The following is a 22,709-nucleotide window of genomic DNA, read 5'->3' on the forward strand; positions in this document are numbered from 1 at the left end:
AAAACAAACAAACAAAAATTCTGAGAAGATAATTCCCCTAACTTGAAAGTCAGAAGTATAATTGATGTGTCATACACTACATTCCTCCTTTATGCAAGACTTCCCTTTTTCACTAGTACAGAAACATGGCAACCACACTAAAGTGTAAGCAGCACTTTTTGTGGACCTTGAGTTTGGGTTAGGATATTGTCAACCAGATTTTCCAATCATGATCTGACTTAATTTGTTAGGACTGACTGTGCCATTGACCTGAAGAGAATCTAATTTGGAGCATTCCTTTGTTGTTGCGACCTCATTATTAACAAGATGCCATCATACTTTAGAATAATTAAAGGCTTTGGAATATGAATACATTGAGGTTATCTAAAAATTAGTGAAGTGAAAAACAAAGTTACATTTCAAGAACAATCAAGGTGAAATCTGTTATAAAACCACTTGGGATTTTGTGTTCTTTAAGAATAAACTAGGAACAGAATATGTTGACCCACCAAGAAAACTAAACATGAAAGTAAAAATAGTATCTGTTTTAACAATCATTAATAAAAATACAAATGATTGTGCTTTCATTGAATAAGAACATAACTAACTCTAAAGCCACAAAGACATTTTAGTATCACTCAGTAATATATTATGGAACAACTGAACCAACTAGATATTCTTACAAGCATTCCTAGGGCTAAACTTTAATTTCTCTCTTGTAGTATTCAGGACTGGAATTCATGTAAAGGTTTATCACATAAGGCATGTTCAGATATTGATTCATAACTCTATTTTAAAAATTTCCCAGGTAGTCTGCAATGAGATAAGAATTTTTACACAATTAAGAGAAGGTGCATTGAAAATCAGTTATTTTCACTAGATTTTTCAGTTGCCTTAAATGAGAAGAAAAGTGACTCTTATAAATAAGGGATGGACCACAATTTCCTCTTAACCCCAAAGATATGACTAAATCATTGTGAAAAGATGATGAAATTTATTTCTTATATGTAAGAAAACATTGCATTTTCCCATTATCATAACTTACTAGCCTACAAAGAAACCTTAAATGGAGTCAAGAAACAAGAGTCTACTCCAGAAAGTGAGTGTCTATGTTACTTTTTGTGTGGAGCCCTAGCTGTGCTCCCCAAGCTGAGCTTGCAGGGAAATTGTGTACCTAGAAATTGAGCGGCTCTTTAAAGACTTAAACCAAACTCCTGGAATTATATCCAGAAGCAGATGGCTGACCAGCTTCCCCTGTAGTTGTTTCTCTGCTGACAAAAGCAACTGCACAACTCAGGAGAAATATTCTTTAAAATGAGTAGAGTATAGCCATGTACCCATGGCCAGCAAAGTTGCACAAGTGTTTCAAATGTTTTTAGTCCTGAACAAAATCTTAGGCAGGAATCTCTGCTTGCAGTATGGGCAGGGGATTCATGCTTCATTTCCATAGAGATTATGCTAATTATTTTCTCTGCTTTCAAGCCAGCTCCCTTGTTGATTTTCTCATTTATTTTAGTGGCAGCAGGACAATATAAGGTTGAGTATAAACACTGGAATCAGACCACCTGAGTTAGAATTTGACCTTGGGCAAGTCATCTAACTTCTGGAAATTCAGTTTCTTCATCAATGAAGTGGTGAATGTAATAATACTTCACAGTACTGTGGTAAAGATTAAATAACACAATCAATTGAATGTGCTTAGCACAGAAATCTAGCATTTGATGTGTTCCACAAATGTTTGGTATTGTTACCAATGGCACCACCATTTTCCAAATCTTGGATTCCCAATCATCCAGAACAGAATTATTTTTTCTCCCTCATATGATTTATTCCAGCATTAGACTTTGTAAAATATGGCTCCTAAACATCTATGGAAGTTGTCCCTTTATTTTCAATATTGCAGTCATCAACGTATTCCACCTCCTCTCACATAGACTGTGGGAGTGCCTCCTAACTTGTTTCCCAATACATCTTGTTGTCATATTAATTTTACTAAATAGAATGCTGGGTGTGAAGCCATTGCAGTAGAGCTTGGAATTTAAGCTTTCTTGGTAGCACTAGCTGTGGATGCAAGTGCTCTGCCGGATTGTAGAATTGCTATGTCCCACTCTACAGCATGGGACCAACATTTCCGCTACAAAAACTGGAGAGCTCATAACAAATGGTACTGCCATGTGTGCCGTAGTGACATGATTTACAAGGGCAAAGTTGTATCTGCTTAGTCACCACTGTATTCCCATGGCTGATTACAGCAGAAGGCAGTAGACCCTTGGTAAATATTTGATGAACAAATAAATGAGTTAATAAATTAAATGGTATCACAGATGCCACCAGTAGCCTTATTTTTGTGCGGTTGAATTTTGGGTCATTCAAAGAGAGTTGACAATGTTGCTTGGCATTCAATTGTTTGCCGTATTCCATTTAGCTCAAGTTGTGATAATTTAGTCATCATTTGGCATGTGAGAATAAGGAATTCATTTATAGACTTAAATGGTGTGGATTCTGACAAGATTAGCAACATTAGCTGGTACTATTTGTTTTATGTATTTGGGTACTCTTATATTAGGTGCATATATATTGATGACTGTAAAATCCTCTTCTTATATTGATCCCTTTACCATTATATAGTGACCTTCTTTATTTTTCTTTATGACCTTTGTTTTAAAGTCTACTTTGTCTGATATGAGTATTGCCACTCTCACTTTCTTCTCTTTTCCGTTTGCATGAAATATCTTTTTCCATCCCCTCACTTTACAATCTATGTGTGTCCTTTGCCCTAAGGTGGGTCTCTTGTAGGCAGCATATTGTAGGCTCTTGTTTTTTTTATCCAGTCTGACTCTCTATGTCTTTTTTTTTTTTTTTTTTTGTAGTACGCGGGCCTCTCACTGCTGTGGTCTCTCCCATTGCAGAGCACAGGCTCCAGATGCGCAGGCTCAGCGGCCATGGCTCACGGGCCCAGCCACTCCACGATATGTGGGATCTTCCCGGACTGGGGCACGAACCTGTGTCCCCTGCATCGGCAGGCGGACTCTCAACCACTGCGCCACCAGGGAAGCCCTCTCTATGTCTTTTGATTGGAGCATTCAGCCCATTGACATTTGGGGAGGAGGGAGGGAGAGGGATGGACTGCGAGTTTAGGGTTAGTAGATGCAAACTATTACATTTAGAATAGATAAACAACAAGGTCCTACTGTATAGCACAGGGAACTATACCCAACCTCCTGGGATAAACCATAATGGAAAAGAATATTAAAAAAGAATGTATATATGTGTATAAATGAGTCACTTTGAAGTACAGCATAAATTAACATAACACTGTAAATCAACTATACTTCAATTAAAAAATAGAGAAAAACAACAACAACAAAAACTTTAACTGGAATTGGTATGGCAGCCAGATCCCCACAGTTCCAAAGACAAGAAAGTGAGAGAAATTGATTCTGAGAAACAAGAAGTTGCTGCTGGGAAGGAGCAAGTACAAGAAAAAGATTAATCAATGAGAACCATTTTTTATTAGATGGAAATATGTTCACTATACTGGTTGCAGCCCAATGAGCAAGTAGCAGGTTACATTTTGAAATTAAAAAAACAAACATGCAGGAAATATTTGCCTTTCATAAATGGGCACTAACGATGGGCGTTATTGCTATTCTATGATTCTAACACAAGCATTACATATTTATATTGAAAGGATAACAGCAATATCTGTTAACTTGAGACCACGCCTATAGCACATATGTCCAACATCAGCAAAGGCCCTTAGAGATGTATGGGTGACATTCCTAAAATACAGCATGGCATTAAGAAACAGAAGATGGCCAAAGCTTTAAAAATTCAACAGAGAAGTTAAATGCTAATTTATGTGACTATTCTTAGAAGTCTGACCTTTTCCAAGATGATCTATATTCAGAGACTGTGGGGTCTTAAGCAGCTCTAGAAGTTAAAGAATAGTTGAAGGATAAAAAAAAATAGATTATAACCTTGAAACCTGGCTATGTTACATACTAAAATAAGAATTGTAGCATAACCAACCACTTCACTCTTCTATCCTTTTCATAATTTAAAATGTGTTTCCTCCTGCATTATCCTAAATGATCCTCACAGCAGCAGCATGAAAATATTTTACCATTCTACTGAGGAGAAAGTGAGGCCCAAGGAGATGAGGTGACTTGCTCAATGTCACAAACCTAGCAATTAGTCATATACTCCATTGGTTGTTATGAGAGTTTGGGTCTATTCATTTGAAAAATAGAAATAATCTTTGCCCCTTCTGTGTGACCACATTTCAGGAAAGATACACTAAAATAATACATTACTATTCCATCCAGCACGTTGCACTTGGTAGGTAGATGTGTCAGAGCAACCATTGGTTCAACCATCTGTGTGTTATGGATCACAGGGCCAGACTAGCACAGACTCTAGGCTGAATTATCATAAAGGTGATGGCAAACATAAAGTAACTGTAAAGAGAAACATCTTAGGAAGTTGAGATTTCCTCAGTCTACACTAAAGGTTACCTCATAAATGTTAAATTATAATGGCCACACTTGAGCAAAAAATAAGTAAAAGAACATACAACACCAATGTTTCTAAGCAAACTCATACATCTGGCCCTGTATAAGGCACAGGCTCCCCACTGTTCCCTTCCATCTTCCTTCCCATCTGCAGCTTATCCAAGAAAATGAAGGCTGTTTTCACAAAGTTGCCACAGCTATGCACTTCAGAGCCAAGGAAACCTCGGTGGGAAAAACTACAACCTGGAATTTCTAGGACAGAGGGGTGGTGACTCTCAACATATTCAAGTCATTTTAATAAGTATATGAGTAGACGAGGGATTCTCTAGCACAAGCCGGATTTTTGGGGTAAGTGTTATTATCTTCACAAAACAGTCCCCTCTACTGTCTTTGGCAGCAGGACTATTTATAAACCCTTTACCACTACTACCCCTAGTCACCAACCTCCACAGCATGAATTTCATATGGAAAGGTACTCTATCATTGTCACCAACCAGGGAGAACTGACTTTTAAGAAATGGTATGATTACACTGGCTGCTCATGTAAATGTTCCAAAAATGGTTTCTAACTCAGCCCCTTTGAGATTATTGTTTTTTGTTTTTTCACTAGAGCTGGGTTAACATCTGGCTAAATTTTCTATCTTCTATCTCCAACCACACTTCCACCTCCCTAAACACATAGGTACACACACATCCCTGCTTTTCTCGCTGTGGATTTCACAGCTGGTGGCTGAAAAGAAACAAGTTCTGGGCTGAGACCTTGGTCTGGATTCCCTGGCCTCGGAGAGTGAAAGATCTGAAATATTTCAGGGATTTTCTATGAGCTTTCCATACTCCTCTGTCTCATGTCCTACCTGCAAAATGGGCTTTGAAGAGGCAGGTGTCCTGTATTTCTGATTTAGCATTGCTCTGTGATAGGAAATTAAAATTACGAAACAAAGAGATGTCAAGGAATGAAAAAATATGTTGAGAGAATGAACCAAGTAATTCTAAACGTGCTTCTGAGTGTTTTTTAAAAGGAAGGTATTATTGTAAATGTACAGAAAAGTCCTGGAACTGTGCTTTTGGGTGCAGAGAGGAGGAAGCTTGAACTGGTGCCAAGTTACAGTTCCCTGCCCCGCGGGAGGCCAGGTCCAAGTTTGGGAAAATAGAATCAGGGACAGGGGCTATTGTGGCCTGTACAGAGGCAGAAAGACACGACACAGCAGGCTTCCTTCCTGTCTTGCTCTTATCTGAGGGAGCAGAGAGCGAGGTGGGAGCACGCCTGGAGTGCAGGTGAGGAGTTTTCAGTCCCAGTCCACTGGCTCCACCCAGTTTCTCTCCTCCCACTGTCAACTCCCACCCCCATTCCAGTACTTAGACACCCTCCCGCTCCTCCCTCGGCCCCTGCTTGGGCCCGCCCACGGTCTCCCACCCAGCTTGTGACTGCGTCATAAGTATACCCAGACCTGGGCTTGCAGTAGTGTAAAAGCAGACAAGGAGAAAGAAGGTGCGGCTAGGGCTAGCGCGATCTTCTCCTCTTCCAACCTGCAGCCCAGGACACTGATTCGAGCAGCGCCTTACGGCGCAGCCCGAAGATTCACCATGGTGAAAATCGCCTTCAACACACCCACAGCGGTGCAAAAAGAGGAGGCGCAGCAAGACGTGGAGGCCCTAGTAAGCCGTACGGTCCGAGCTCAGATCCTGACCGGCAAGGTAGCAATTCCCATTCCACCCCTGACTGCCTGCCAGGGTCGGGAAGGTGGGGGTGGGGGTGGTTTGAGGGGAAGGAAGGGGAAAGGTGGGAAAGGACAAAATGAAAGCTGCTGCGGAGTTCCTGTGTTTCCGGCGGTGCTCTCTGTGCTGTCTGTTGGGTTTGCCCGGTCACCCCAACTCTGTCCATTCGCACCACCTTCCGCTTGCGGTTCCCCAAGTCCCTTAGCATCTCCGTGCGTCGCGCCACATTCCGTGGGTCCCAGCTCACGTTGTACATCGCGGAGGGATGTTGGAGGGAGTTTGAGGAGAACACTTGGGACCAGATGTCACCTTCTCCTGGGGAACATGTGGGTAGCTAGAGATCAAAGAGAGGCACGTCACCCGGTCAGCTCCAGGGGCACACACATCTTCCACAGGGGCGGAGAGGACAAGCAGGGTGAGCAAGGACACGAGATTTAACTCTTCTTTCTTTCCTTTCGACATGTATGAAGTTCTATGAATCTTAAGGCTTTCTAGGATCCCTGAGTGTTTGTGGAGATGGGGCGGGGGGCAAAAGGCAGCTTCGACTCGATGCGATATGGGTTGGGGCAAGTGTGTGTCTGTGCCCGCCCGTGTATATTTTCAGTTTCTCCCTGGTCACAGGCGGTGTTAAGCATTCTGTAAAGGAGCTGTCAAAACTGAAGTTAGTCTTAATTAGATTTTGAGATGTTCACTGTGCCCTCTTACTCCAAGAGCCTTGTATGTTTTCAGAGTGACATTTCCTAAAGAAAACACTCTTCCGTAAAAGAAATTTTGAGGGGTTTTGTTTTTCTCTTTTGTTTTTCTTTATAGTACAGTACTTCCTTTTTGAGTGATATCCCCTCTGCCCACCCTCCCCCACAGAAAGATCTGAAGCAAGTCTGACCTTGTAATTTAATCTTCTAGCACTGCCAGGAACTGGGGGAATTTTCCCCCCAAAAATGTTAGCCATTGTTCATTTAGTCTAATTTCTATCTCCTTTAAACATCTAACACGTTTTCAGTGTCTATAAACTACTCCTCATTTTCCTCAGTAAAATTTCAATGTTAAAAGGCACAATCGTATTTTTTTCTTGTTATACAAAATCTGTGCATTGTTGGAGCTTGCAAATCTGCCCTAACTTGTCTTGTTCTCTCTATAAAGTTTAAACTTTTGTGTTCAGAGTGGAGATTTGAAAAGATCTCTGAGTGAAATGAGAATCCATGTAGTAAAACTGATTATGCACACAATTTGCAAAGCTAATGAGCTTTTGCAGAATTTTTATCACGGAAACTTTCAATAGTTAACCCAGCAATCAAACTAGCTGTTGTGTATGACACATTTCAGAACTCAAAAACACCCCCTTGCATTGTTGAGGTTTTGATTAAATGGTAGAAGGTCAAATATGTAATTGTCCTACTTACTTTGTAAGGGAAATATGGCCAGATTTTTTAGGGGAGTTCTAATTAGATGCCAGTAGTTAAATATAGCCACACAATAATCCTTTATTTTCCCACATCACCACAAACTCCATGACTTGTTGAATTCAGTTAATATGCAAGCAATACTTCTACCAGGCCTGAGGTGTTATGAGGAATAAACAAAAATAAGCATACGACAGGATCCTGACCTGGCCACCATAAGACACTGATTTAATAATACTTGGCACATTGTACTGTGATGTATTGATCAGCTCATCAGAAATTGAACACAACAAAATAGTATGTCAGAGGTTGTGTACAATGACTTTAAAATACAGTTCAGAGGGAAATGAGCTGTGGTAAGTGACAGCCCCTACCGCACTGAAGTTTGGCAAATTTAAATGAAAAAAAAATCCTTATTCCTAGTCCATCATCCATCCATGGGCATTTAGATTGTTTCCATATCTTGCCTACTATGGTGGGAAATTTTGAAATTGACACTCTAATACTTAGATCTTGCTTAATAATAACCCCCCTGAAATATTGGAAGGAGAAATGAAATTGCAGTGCAGATTGCTCTTGTCGTATCTCAATGACAAGAAAAAATAAATTAATTAATTCCTTTGAGAATTTCGAACTAAGTCATTTTTGTGACTTTTAGGAAAGTCACTTCATTTTTCTGGACCTCAATTTAATCATCCAAAGTATAATTTCTAAGCCCTTAGATCTAGATTACAGGGATTCACAATCATAATTTATAGGCTTTGTAGTGTTAATCTTAGGTTATTTTTTAAATAAAAATTATTTTAAATTTCTGAAAATTATTGGGACAAGGAAAACCTTCAAGGCTTATAGAGTATTAGTGGAGGGTTTGAACTTAAGTAAACGTAGCTAAGAAAATTTGAATACCAAATTTCTTTGAATTTTAAAGAGAAATCATTTTTGAAGCCATTTATGAGATGATTGCCTCTCCTTAGAATCTATGTATTTGCTTTCACCAAATTAATTAAAGTTTAATTCTCATTAAGTAGTTATGGAAAAGAGCTAATGGCCAGAAAGACTTAAAGCAATTCTATTTACATACCAGTCTGAATGATTTACCCTCTGATTATAAGAGAATAGATTTGCTGACTTCATTCATTATACCCTTCAGTAATACTGCTGCTTAGGGCATATTGTGACATAAAAGAATGAGATTGGAGGGCCCCTTGGTCCACTGCCCTGAGAAGAGTACAGAGCTAATTGGTTACTTGTTTGTTTTGGAGTCCCTTGTTCCAATTACTAAACAAATTATGGATTTAACAGAATTTTACAGTCACTGTTACACTCAAAGCTTTGTGCCTAGCTATGACTGTACTTTAAATCTACTGTTTTGCCCAGAACTTAGAAAACGTTATTTCATTCAAGCAATACACAGCCATAGAATATTGGGTGATATTAGGAAGCCTAATTTCTCATTAAACTTAGGAATATTATGAAATAGATCTCATCTTCAATATTTTAATTTCTAAAATAGGGGGAAACGGTATATACCTACTTTATAGAATTCCTTCCTATAAAAGTTAATTTTCAAAAAATAGCTTTTTGAAAATCAGTTAATAAACCAAAGGGTATTAATTCACCTCTAATTTGGCAAACTAGTTGATGTACAAAAAATACTAAAGAAACAGTTGTATTCCAGAAAGTTAGTGATTATATCACTGTACAAGTCCAAAAAGTAATGGCTTCCATTTATTTAAAGAGGATAACTTATTGCATAAATGAATGGTTATTTTCAGCTGATTTTAGAACTGTATACTTTGAAATAACTTTATATCTATATTTGGGTTTGGAAATGCCAGAAAAAGGTTGTTATAAATTGGAGATTTTCACATCTATTAAATATCAGAAAGTGTCTTGAAATGATTTTAGGCTAGGGTGAATTAACATCTTTTTAAAACATCTTAGATTTCAAGGGTGATAAATTGTACACAAAAGCAACTATGTGTCTAAAAGCACAATCTGTTTTTTTTTTGTTTTTGATCTTGCTTTTTAATAAATAGGAACTCCGAGTTGCCGCCAAGGAAAAAGAGGGCTCCTCTGGGAGATGTATGCTTACTCTCTTAGGCCTTTCATTCATCTTGGCAGGACTTATTGTTGGTGGAGCCTGCATTTACAAGTACTTCATGCCCAAGGTAATATTAATGAAAGTTATTATATTTTGGATTACTAATTGCTATACATTTAGCGAAAACAAATAATTCTGTCATGGCCCCCAGATAAATGAAGATTTAGGGAAAGTTTTCAAATTACCTTTTGGTATAAAATTGATTTGTCTTTATGGTGATAACTGTAATCAATAATCCTCAGCTTGATAAACAGGATAACGAACTGATATGAGTTTGAGAAATTATTCAAATGTCACGGGAGTGAGTGTTAGAAAGTTTTGATTTTCCCTTTTTGTCTTTTAGAGTACCATCTACCGTGGAGAGATGTGCTTCTTTGATTCTGAGGACCCTTCAAATTCCCTCCAAGGAGGAGAGCCCTACTTCCTGCCTGTGACGGAAGAGGCTGACATTCGTGAGGATGACAACATCGCAATTATTGATGTGCCTGTCCCCAGTTTCTCTCATAGTGACCCTGCAGCAATTATTCACGACTTTGAAAAGGTGGGTTTCTCATTCTTATAGGTATTTCTGAATTTTCTTTTTTTTCGTAAGTTTATTGGTATTAAATTTGTTCATAAATATACAACTTTTTGCAGCAAAGCCTTTTTCATTCTTTTGCTACTGAGTATACATTAGTTGATTTTGAAAGGTTGTAACTGCTTGTTCTAATGGTCATTGGAAAATCTGCAGCATTGATACTCTCTGAATCATGCCTAACATTTTCCCCCTCCCCAACAGGGCATGACTGCTTACCTGGATTTGCTGCTGGGGAACTGCTATCTGATGCCCCTCAATACCTCCATTGTTATGCCTCCAAAGAATCTAGTGGAGCTCTTTGGAAAACTGGCAGTATGTATTTTGGATGTCAACTTTTTATATAAGCAATTACAAATAATTGCTTCCTCATTTTAAAATTAATTATTTGAGCCAAAACATTCCATTTCACTAAAATAATTTTCAAATAAAAAATATTCTGTGAACCTAAACTGCTCTAAAAATAAACTCTATTTAAAAAGTATATCTGCTATAGGTGAGAAATTAAATAGCATTTTTAAGAATTTCTCTTTCAATCTTTTAAAAAAATTTTTTAGAGTGGCAAATACCTGCCTCACACTTACGTGGTTCGTGAAGACCTGGTTGCTGTGGAGGAGATTCGTGATGTTAGTAACCTTGGTATATTTATTTATCAACTTTGCAACAACCGCAAGTCCTTCCGCCTTCGCAGAAGAGACCTCTTGCTGGGTAGGCAATTTATTTCTTCCTTCACCCTGTGTTGTTGAGACAGTGAAGGAGAGTATGGGTGGGGTACGGGAAAAGTAGAGAGCAAATCTAGATATATTTTTATTTACACAAAAATGAAAAAGCCACTTTTATTGTGCATTTCCTCACAGGTTTCAACAAACGTGCCATTGATAAGTGCTGGAAGATTAGACACTTCCCCAACGAATTTATTGTTGAGACCAAGATCTGTCAAGAGTAAGAGGCAACAGAAAATGAGTACACTTAGTAACAGGAAGTCAGAGATTTATAATATGACTTCAACATTAAAGTGTGTGGGATACTCAAGATATTTACTCATGCATTTACTCTATGGCTTATATTAAAAAGAAAAAAAGCTACTAACCACTGCAAGCTCTTGTCAATTTTTAATTTAATTGGCACTGCTTGTTGTTTGAAACTGAAATGAAATAATTCTTATGTCTTTTTTTTGAATTTATAGGGTTTAGATTTCTGAAAGCAGCATGAATGTGTCAGCTAACACCCTGACAATGAATTCCATCCTTTGTGTGTGTGTATGTGTGTGTTTAAGTAAGCTCTTTAATCATATGGTAGAACATGTTCCAAATTTAAAATATTTAAAATTGTTTTTGACGTTTTGTGTAAAGCATGTCAAATTACTTAATATTGTTAAGTGTTTTCCATTTTGTGCAACTTTCCTGAATTTAGAAATTACATCTTTGCATTTCTGTCAGGTGCTCTGTAATAGGTCTGATTTACATGTAAAAAACTTTCATAAAGAAGTCATTTTCACTAATGCAGTGATTCTTTCTCACTGATAACCGTATTGTGAATTCCACAAAACTGTGTAAGTGCTAAATGCTATAAGGAATTTAGGTTGTATGAATTCTACAACCATATAATAAATTTTACCATATTTAACCACTGGTTCTCATTTGAGAGATACTTCATATGAACAATTTACGTTACTTATTTAGCTTTGGTGTACCTGCAATAAATCTAAAATTATGAGCCTAGCTTTGCCTTTACTCCCATCTCTACACATTTATATTTTATAATCTCATATTTTACCCCTCTTTTGGTATTATATCAATTACTCTTTTATAAAGACCCCATAGTTAGGTTACATGTAAATTCAACTATTTGTTAAAAGCCTTCAGGACCATAGCAATTTCAAACCTTTAATGTGCTTCCTTTTTCATAAAAATTTAAACAGTCATATACAGCTACAATAGGTCACTAAGAACTAACCTTGGATAAGATGTTGATGACTTTTAATAACTTCACATTCTGTGATCTCTACTCTAAGAGTATAAACTCCATACAAAGGGGGCCAGTACTTTAGACACTTTCTTTTGTGTTAGGTTAAAAATTGTTCCTGATATCACTGATCACCTGCTGGTAGTGATTGTTGATTAATTTTGGTAGCTAAAACTGTACCCAGTCAAATCCATAGCCTTAAATACTTTCTTTAAAAAAAAAAAGAAAATACATTAACTAAATATTTTTCAAGAATTTAGAAATAAAGCAATTGCACAAACCTTTAAAATGGAAAAAAGCATGCAATAATTAGAAAATAATAACAGTAGCTGAAAAATTCAAGAACTGTCTCCTAATAGAGAATGAGAATATTCAAAAGGAATTCGATAAAATTATACACCCATTCCTTGTATAAAAGTATAAAAATTAGGAAAAGGGAGATATGGTTTTTACATATTTATCTTAAATAGTCAGCATCATGACTAAAGATGATATTCAAGAAAGGATGCTGGTTATTGTAGCTATTCAATGTTGTTTTAGACATTCAGGTCAATGCATAATATGTGAAACAAATAGCAAGTATCAATTTTTAAAAGGTGATGAAATTATGATTATTATCCCATGGGATTTTACATATAACACATTAGTGGGTTAATTGAAAACTTTTAAAATCAATAAGAAGATTCTGTATAATATAAACAAATGTCAATGGCTTTTTTTTTTTTTTTTTTTGCCGTACGCAGGCCTCTCACTGTTGTGGCCTCTCCCGTTTCAGAGCACAGGCTCCAGACGCGCAGGCTCAGCAGCCATTGCTCACGAGTCCAGCCACTCCGCGGCACGTGGGATCTTCCCGGACCGGGGTACGAACCCGTGTGCCCTGCATCGGCAGGCTGACTCTCAACCACTGCACCACCAGGGAAGCCCCCAAAGGCTTTTCTTTATATCACCAACAACCAATTAAAAAAGTAATACAAACAGGTGAAAAATATTTTATTCATAATAGCAAAAGGGACATAAAATAGCACAGAACAAGAAATTTATGGATTTATTATGAAGAAAACCATAAAACATAATTAAGAGATACAAAAGAGTTGAGTGAATGGAAAGGGAAGAAAGAGGATTACAAATAAATAAATTGTTTCCCAGTTAAATTTATTGGTTTAACCCCATTCCAACCAAAATTCCCAAAGAATGGCTTTTGGAACTTGACAAAATTATCTAAAGGTTCGTCTGGAAGCATAAATAGGTGAGAATAGCGAAAAAGGAAAACGAAAATAAGAGTAATTGGAGGGAGGATTTTCTTACATGAATAATTTTTTTTAAAGCATTAATTTTTATTAACAGCTAAAGATTTCAAAATGTCATTTTTCCTTTTAAGATTTCATAAAAGTCTTTATTATGTGTTTTCAGGAGAAAAATACACTCATTTAATTTACTTAGAGATAAATATAATCCCTCTATATTTCATCATTAACCTAGTACAACTAATTCCTTAATATCAGTGACTATGCAGGATTTTTCCAGCCCTGGTGGCCCTCAGACCCACTCCTCACCTTTCCCTGTTCTGCTCTGTATCACAGGTGCCCATGTTCTCTGGCCCCTGTGTCAGCTGGCTTCCAGATGGGTTTGGCGAATGGGGGGTACTGATGGAGACTGGAGGCTGGGATACTGAGAGATTGGAAGGAGAGAGGAAAGAAGAAATCAGGGTCTTTGTCCCTCCTTCCTCTCTGCCTCAGGAGGCAACTGAAGCAGCAACTGGCTCTACTGTCTGGTCCTAGCTCCCCACTGGGGAGTCCTACCAGGATTCCAGCTTTGTTGGGTATGCCAGTCAGGGTCCAATCAGGAGAGAAAACACCAAGTAATGTGAATGGAGAAGGTTTAATATAAAGAATTATTCACTATAATAGACACTGGAGTAATGCAGGACTGGCCAGTAGGAAATGAAGAGAAATCTAAAGAACACAATAATAGCAAATATAAGGAGCAGTTACAACTCTGGGGCTCAGAGAGAGCAAGTATGATCCACCCCCGACTCACCAAGACTAAGATCCAGATCTTGCTGGAGACAGAATAGCTATGGCTCACTGGATGGTGGAGAAGCTTGCTATGGCACCACACCAGCAGAACTTGCTGAGATACTGAGGGAAGACAGCTACAGGGAGATGCCCCACCTCGTAACTGCAAAGCCATTCTAGGGGATGCTAGAAGAAACTACCCACAGGGAGGTACTGTGTGCTATTGGCACACAGTAGCAGATAGTGCAGAAACTGCATGCACTGCAGGAGCCGGGAGCTGTAGAAGCAGCATATACTTCAGGAGCACCAGTGAGAGAAGCACATGGGAATCAAGAAGAGAGAGGAAAAAACCCTCCTCCTGCAATGTCTCTCCAGCACCTCCTACTGACAAAGCTTAATATCATGCCAATTGACAAAGGAGAAACACTCGGAGGGAGAAATATTTACAAGGCCTGTATTACTTTGCTATAGCTGCATAACGTATTACCACAAACTCAGTAATTTAAACAGCACAGATGTATTATCTCACAGCTTCTGTGGGCTAGGGGTCTGGCACATTTTGTCTAGGTTCTCTGCTCAGGGTCTCATAAGGCTGAAATCAAAGTGTCAGCTGGCTGCATCCTCATCTCGAGGCTCAAGGAGGAAGTGATCATTTAGGTTGTTTCAATAATTCAGTCCCTTGCAGGTGTAGGACTTGAAGTCCTTATTTTTTGTTGACTGTCGACTGAGGACCACTCTCAACAAATAGAGGCTGCTCTTGCCATGTCACACCCTCAACAGGCTCTCTTAAACAATGTTTTTTTTCTTCCAGTTTTACTGAGATATAATTGACATACAACACTGTATAAATTTAAGATGTACGGCATGAGTTGACTTACATGCATCATGAAATGATTATCACAATAAGTTTAGTGAACACCATCATCTCACATAGATACAACATTAAATAAATAGAAAAAATTTTTTTTCCTTCTGAGAACCCCTAGGATTTGCTCTCTTAACAACTTTCATACATAACATACAGCAGTTAATTATATTCATCACATTGTAACTTACATCCCTAGTACTTATTTAACTTATAACTGGAAGTCTGTACCTTTTGACTCCCTTCCTCCAATTTCTCCCACCCCCACCTCTGGTAACCCCAAATCTGATCTCTTTTGCAATGAGTTTGCTTTCTTTTTTTTTTTTTTTAACATCTTTATTGGGGTATAATTGCTTTTCAATGGTGTGTTAGTTTCTGCTTTATAACAAAGTGAATCAGTTATACATATACATATGTTCCCATATCTCTTCCCACTTGCGTCTCCCTCCCTCCCACCCTCCCTATCCCACCCCTCCAGGCGGTCACAAAGTACCGAGCCGATATCCCTGTGCCATGCGGCTGCTTCCTACTAGCTATCTACCTTACGTTTGTTAGTGTGTGTATGTCCATGACTCTCTCTCGCCCTGTCACAGCTCACACTTCCCCCTCCCCATATCCTCAAGTCCGTTCTCCAGTAGGTCTGTGTCTTTATTCCTGTCTTACCCCTAGGTTCTTCATGACATTTTTTTTTCTTCTTAAATTCCATATATATGTGTTAGCATACAGTGTTTGTCTTTTTCTTTCTGACTTGCTTCACTCTGTATGACAGACTCTAGGTCTATCCACCTCATTACAAATAGCTCAATTTCGTTTCTTTTTATGGCTGAGTAATATTCCATTGTATATATGTGCCACATCTTCTTTATCCATTCATCCGATGATGGGCACTTAGGTTGTTTCCATCTCCCGGCTATTGTAAATAGAGCTGCAATGAACATTTTGGTACATGACTCTTTTTGAATTTTGGTTTTCTCAGGGTACATGCCCAGTAGTGGGATTGCTGGGTAATATGGTAGTTCTATTTGTAGTTTTTTAAGGAACCTCCATACTGTTCTCCATAGTGGCTGAACCAATTCACATTCCCACCAGCAGTGCAAGGGTGTTCCCTTTCCTCCACACCCTCTCCAACATTTATTGTTTCTAGATTTTTTGATGATGGCCATTCTGACTGGTGTGAGATGATATCTCATTGTAGTTTTGATTTGCATTTCGCTAATGATTAATGATGTTGAGCATTCTTTCATGTGTTCGTTGGCAGTCTGTATATCTTCTTTGGAGAAATGTCTATTTAGGTCTTCTGCCCATTTTTGGATTGGGTTGTTTTTTTTTTGTTATTGAGCTGCATGAGCTGCTTGTAAATTTTGGAGCATTAATCCTTTATTAGTTGCTTCATTTGCAAATATTTTCTTCCATTCTGAGGGCTGTCTTTTGGTCTTGTTTATGGTTTCCTTTGCTGTGCAAAAGTTTTGAAGTTTCATTAGGTCCCATTTGTTTATTTTTGTTTTTATTTCCATTACTCTAGGAGGTGGGTCAGAAAGGATCTTGCTGTGATTTATGTCATAGAGTGTTCTGCCTATGTTTTCCTCTAAGAGTTGGATAGTTTCTGGTCTTACATTTAGGTCCTTAATCCATTTTGAGCTTATTTTTGTGTATGGTGTTAGGGAGTGATCTAATCTCATACTTTTACATGTATCTGTCCATTTTTCCCAGCACCACTTACTGAAGAGGCTGCCCTTTCTCCACTGTACATTCCTGCCACCTTTATCAAAGATAAGGTTTCCATACATGCGTGGGTTTATCTCTGGGCTTTCTACCCTGTTCCATTGATCTATCTTTCTGTTTTTGTGCCAGTACCATACTGTCTTGATTACTGTAGCTTTGTAGTATAGTCTGAAGTCAGGGAGCCTGATTCCTCCAGCTCCTTTTTTCGTTCTCAAGATTGCTTTGGCTATTCGGGGTCTTTTGTGTTTCCATACAAATTGAGAATTTTTTTGTTCTACTTGTGTGAAAAATGCCAGTGGTAGTTTGATAGGGATTGCATTGAATCTATAGATTGCTTTGGGTAGTAGAGTCATTTTCACAATGTTGATTCTTCCAATCCAAGAACATAGTATGTCTCTCCATCTATTTGTATCATATTTAATTTCTTTCATCAGTGTCTTATAATTTTCTGCATACAGGTCTTTTGTCTCCTTAGGTAGGTTTATTCCTAGATACTTTATTCTTTTTGTTGCAATGGTAAATGGGAGTGTTTTCTTGATTTCAATTTCAGATTTTTCATCATTAGTATATAGGAATGCCAGAGATTTCTGTGCATTAATTTTGTATCCTGCTACTTTACCAAATTCATTGATTAGCTCTAGTAGTTTTCAGGTAGCATGTTTAGGATTCTCTATGTATAGTATCATGTCATCTGCAAACAGTGACAGCTTTACTTCTTCTTTTCTGATTTGGATTCCTTTTATTTCCTTTTCTTCTCTGATTGCTGTGGATAAAACTTCCAAAACTATGTTGAATAACAGTGGTGAGAGTGGGCGACCTTGTCTTGTTCCTGATCTTAGTGGAAATGCTTTCAGTTTTTCACCATTGAGGATGGTGTTTTCTGTGGGCTTGTCATATATGGCCTTTATTATGTTGAGGAAAGTTTCCTCTATGCCTACTTTCTGCAGGGTTTTTATCATAAATGGGTGTTGAATTTTGTCAAAAGCTTTCTCTGCATCTATTGAGATGATCATATGGTTTTTCTCCTTCAATTTGTTAATATGGTGTATCACATTGATAGATTTGTGTATATTGAAGAATCCTTGCATTCCTGGAATAAACCCCACTTGATCATGGTGTATGATACTTTTAATGTGCTCTTGGATTCTTTTTGCTAGTATTTTGTTAAGGATTTTTGCATCTATGTTCATCCATGATATTGGCCTGTAGTTTTCTTTCTTTGTGACATCCTTGTCTGGTTTTGGTATCAAGGTGATGGTGGCCTCATAGAAGAAATTTGGGAGTGTTCCTCCCTCTGCTATATTTTGGAAGAGTTTGAGAAGGATAGGTGTTAGCTCTTCTCTAAATGTTTGATAGAATTCGCCTGTGAAGCCATCTGGTCCTGGGCTTTTGTTTGTTGGAAGATTTTTAATCACAGTTTAAATTTCAGTGCTTGTGATTGGTCTGTTCATATTTTCTATTTCTTCCTGATTCAGTCTTGGTACATTGTGCATTTCTAAGAATTTGTCCATTTTTTCCAGAGTGTCCATTTTATTGGCATAGATTTGCTTGTAGTAATCTCTCATGATCTTTTGTATTTCTGCAGTGTCAGTTGTTACTTCTCCTTTTTCATTTCTAATTCTATTGATTTGAGTCTTCTCCCTTTTTCTCTTGATGAGTCTGGCTAATGGTTTATCTATTTTGTTTATCTTCTCAAAGAACCAGCTTTTAGTTTTATCGATCTTTGCTATTGTTTCCTTCATTTCTTTTTCATTTATTTCTGATCTGATTTTTATGATTTCTTTCCTTCTGGTAGCTTTCGGTTTTTTTTTGTTCTTCTTTCTCTAATTGCTTGAGGTGCAAGGTTAGGTTGTTTATTCGAGATATTTCCAGCTTCTTAAGGTGGGCTTGTATTGCTATAAACTTCCCCCTTAGAACAGCTTTTGCTGCATCCCATAGGTTTTGGGTTGTCGTGTCTCCATTGTCATTTGTTTCTAGGTATTTTTTTATTTCCTCTTTGATTTCTTCAGTGATCACTTCATTATTAAGTAGTGTATTGTTTAGCCTGCATGTGTTTGTATTTTTTACAGATCTTTTTCTGTAATTGATATCTAGTCTTATGCCGTTGTGGTCAGAAAAGATACTTGATACAATTTCAATTTTCTTTAATTTACCAAGGCTTGATTTGTGACCCAAGGTATGATCTATCCTGGAGAATGTTCCATGAGCACTTGAGAAAAATGTGTATTCTGTTGTTTTTGGTTGGAGTGTCCTATAAATATCAATTAAGTCCATCTTGTTTAATGTATCATTTAAAGCTTGTGTTTCCTTATTTATTTTCATTTTGGATGATCTGTCCATGGGTGAAAGTGGGGTGTTAAAGTCCCCTACTGTGTATGTGTTACTGTCGATTTCCCCTTTTATGGCTGTTAGCATTTGCCTTATGTATTGAGGTGCTCCTATGTTGGGTGCATAAATATTTACAATTGTTATATCTTCTTCTTGGATCGATCCCTTGATCATTATGTAGTTTCCTTCTTTGGCTCTTCCAATAGTTCTTATGTTAAAGTCTATTTTGTCTGATATGAGAATTGCTACTCCAGCTTTCTTTTGGTTTCCATTTGCATGGAATATCTTTTCCCATCCCCTTACTTTCAGTCTGTATGTGTCTCTAGGTCTGAAGTGGGTCTCTTGTAGACAGCATATATAAGGGTCTTGTTTTTGTATCCATTCAGCCAATCTGAGTCTTTTGGTGGGAGCATTTAGTCCATTTACATTTAAGGAAATTATCGATATGTATGTTCCTATTCCCATTTTCTAAATTGTTTTGGGTTCATTCTTGTAGGTCTTTTCCTTCTCTTGTGTTTCTCGCCTAGAGAAGTTCCTTTAGCATTTGTTGTAAAGCTCGTTTTGTGATGCCAAACTCTCTCAGCTTTTGCTTGTCTGTAAAGGTTTTAAATTCTCTATCAAATCTGAATGAGATCCTTGCTGGGTAGAGTAGTCTTGTTTGCAGGTTTTTCTCCTTCATCACTTTCAGTATGTCCTGCCACTCCCTTCTGGCTTGTAGGGTTTCTGCTGAGAGATCAGCTGTTAACCTTATGGGGATTCCCTTGTGTGTTATTTGTTGTTTTTCCGTTGCTGCTTTTAATATGCTTTCTTTGTATTTAATTTTTGACAGTTTGATTAATATGTGTCTTGGCGTATTTCTCCTTGGATTTATCCTGTATGGGACTCTCTGTGCTTCCTGGACTTGATTAACTATTTCCTTTCCCATATTAGGGAAGTTGTCAACTATAATCTCTTCAAATATTTTCTCAGTCCCTTTCTTTTTCTCTTCTTCTTCTGGAACCCCTATTATTCGAATGTTGGTGCATTTAATGTTGTCCCAGAGGTCTCTGAGACTGTCCTCAGTTCTTTTCATTCTTTTCTCTTTATTCTGCTCTGCAGTAGTTATTTCCACTATTTTATCTTCCAGGTCACTTATCCATTCTTCTTCCTCAGTTATTCTGCTATTGATCCTATCTAGAGGACTTTTAATTTCATTTATTGTGTTGTTCGTCGTTGCTTGTTTCATCTTTATTTCTTCTAGGTCCTTGTTAAATGTTTCTTGCATTTTGTCCATTCTATTTCCAAGATTCTGGATCATCCTTACTATCATTATTCTGAATTCTTTTTCAGGTAGACTGACCATTTCCTCTTCATTTGTTAGGGCTGGTGTGTTTTTATCTTGCTCCTCTATCTGCTGTGTATTTTTCTGTCTTCTCTTTTTGCTTATCTTACTGTGTTTGGGGTCTCCTTTTTGAAGGCTGCAGGTTCATAGTTCCCACCTTTTTTGATGTCTGTCTCCAGTGGCTAAGGTTGGTTCAGTGGGTTGTGTAGGCTTCCTGGTGGAGGGGACTAGTGCCTGTGTTGTGGTGGATGAGGCCGGATCTTGTCTCTCTAGTTGGCAGGTTCACATCTGGTGGTGTGTTTTGGGGTGTCTGTGGCCTTATTATGATTTTAGGCAGTCTCTCTGCTAATGGGTGGGGTTGTGTTCCTGTTTTGCTAGTTGTTTGGCATAGGTTGTCCAGCACTGTAGCTTGCTGGTCGTTGAGTGAAGCTGGGTGCTGGTGTTGAGTTGGAGGTTTCTGGGAGATTTTCACCATTTGATATTATGTGGAGCTGGGAGGTCTCTTGTTGACCAGTGTCCTGAAGTTGGCTCTCCTACCTCAGAGGCAGAGCCCTGACTCCTGGCTGGACCACCAAAAGCCTTTCATCCACACGGTTCAGAATAAAAGGGAGAAAAAGTAGACAGAATTAGTAGAAGTATGAAGAACGAAAGAAAGAAAGATAGATAGAAAGAAAGAAAGAAAGAAAGATAGAAAGAAAGAAAGAAAGAAAGAAAGAAAGAACGAAGGAAAGGAAGGAAGGAAGGAAGAAAAGCAAAGAAGGAAAGAAGGCAAGAAGGAAAGAAAGGAGGGATGGAGGGAGGAAGGAAGGAGGGAAGGAAGGAAAAAAGACAGAAAGAAAGAAGATACAGTAAAATAAAATAAAGTATAATAAATAAATTGAATTAAAAAATAATTATTTAGAAAAATAAATGGACAGATAGAACCTTAGGACAAATGTTGGAAGCAAAGATATACAGACAAAATCTTACACAGAAGCATACACATACACCCTCACAAAAAGAGGTAAAGGGGAAAAAATCATAAATCTTTCTCTCAGAGACCACCTCCTCAATTTGGGATGATTCGTTGTCTAAAGGAGGGAGGGAAGGAAGGAAGGAAGGAAGGAAAGAAAGAAAGAAAGAAAGAAAGAAAGAAAGAAAGAAAGAAAGAAAGAAAGAAAGAAAGAATAATAAAGTTATTAAAATTAATTATTAAGAAAAAAATTAAAAAAAAAAAAAACATGGACGGATAGAACCCTAGGACAAATGGTGGAAGCAAAACTATACAGACAAGCTCTCACAGAGAAGCATACACATACACATTCACAAAAAGAGGAAAAGGGGAAAAATCATAGATCTTGCTCTCGAAGCCCACCTCCTCAATTTGGGATGACTCGTTGTCTATTCATGTATTCCACAGATGCGGGGTACATCAAGTTGATTGTGGAGCTTTAATCCGCTGTTTCTGAGGCTTCTGGGAGAGATTTCCCTTTCTCTTCTTTGTTCTCACAGCTCACAGGGGCTCAGCTTTGGACTCGGCCCTGCCTCTGCGTGTAGGTCGCTGGAGGGCGTCTGTTTTTTGCTCAGACAGGACGGGGTTAAAGGAGCCGCTGATTCGGGGGCTCTGGTGCACTCAGGCCGGGGGAGAGGGAGGGGCACTGTGTGCGGGGCGGGCCTGCGGCGGCAGAGGCCAGCGTGACGTTGCACCAGCCTGAGGCACACCGTGCGTTCTCCCGGGGAAGTTGTCCGTGGATCCCGGGAACCTGGCAGTGGCGGGCTGCACAGGCTCCCCGGAAGGGGGTTGTGGATAGTGACCCGTGCTCACACACAGGCTTCTTGGTGGCAGCAGCAGCAGCCTTAGCGTCTCCCGCCCGTCCCTGGGGTCCGTGTTTTTAGCCGCGGCTCGCGCCCGTCTCTGGGGTCCGCGTTTTTAGCCGCGGCTTGCGCCCGTCTCTGGGGTCCGTGCTTTTAGCTGCGGCTTGCGCCTGTCTCTGGGGTTCGCACTTTTAGCCGCGGCTCGTGCCCGTCTCTGGAGATCCTTTAAGCAGCGCTCTTAAACCCCTCTCCTCGCGCACCAGGAAACAAAGAGGGAAGAAAAAGTCACTTGCCTCTTCGGCAGGTGCAGACTTTTCCCCAGACTCCCTCCCGGCTAGCCGTGGTGCACTAACCCCTTCACGCTATGTTCAAGCCGCCAACCCCAGAAACCGAAACCCGATCCTCAGCTCGC

At 38.7% G+C, this 22,709-nt stretch overlaps 1 protein-coding gene across 1 annotated transcript; it reads left to right on the top strand.

Moving 5' to 3' along the window:
• Positions 1–5,906: 5,906 nt before the first annotated feature.
• On the top strand, positions 5,907–11,913 carry ITM2A (integral membrane protein 2A). The gene is made up of 6 exons (XM_067724259.1): positions 5,907–6,188; positions 9,649–9,780; positions 10,057–10,254; positions 10,492–10,602; positions 10,845–10,995; positions 11,145–11,913. Exons 1-6 carry the CDS (start codon positions 6,078–6,080, stop codon positions 11,231–11,233), a joined length of 792 nt encoding a protein of 263 aa, XP_067580360.1. The 5' UTR covers positions 5,907–6,077; the 3' UTR covers positions 11,234–11,913.
• The last annotated feature ends 10,796 nt before the right edge of the window (positions 11,914–22,709 follow it).

Source organism: Pseudorca crassidens, chromosome X (genome assembly GCF_039906515.1).
Source record: "Pseudorca crassidens isolate mPseCra1 chromosome X, mPseCra1.hap1, whole genome shotgun sequence".
In the NCBI taxonomy this organism is placed as follows: domain Eukaryota; kingdom Metazoa; phylum Chordata; class Mammalia; order Artiodactyla; family Delphinidae; genus Pseudorca; species Pseudorca crassidens.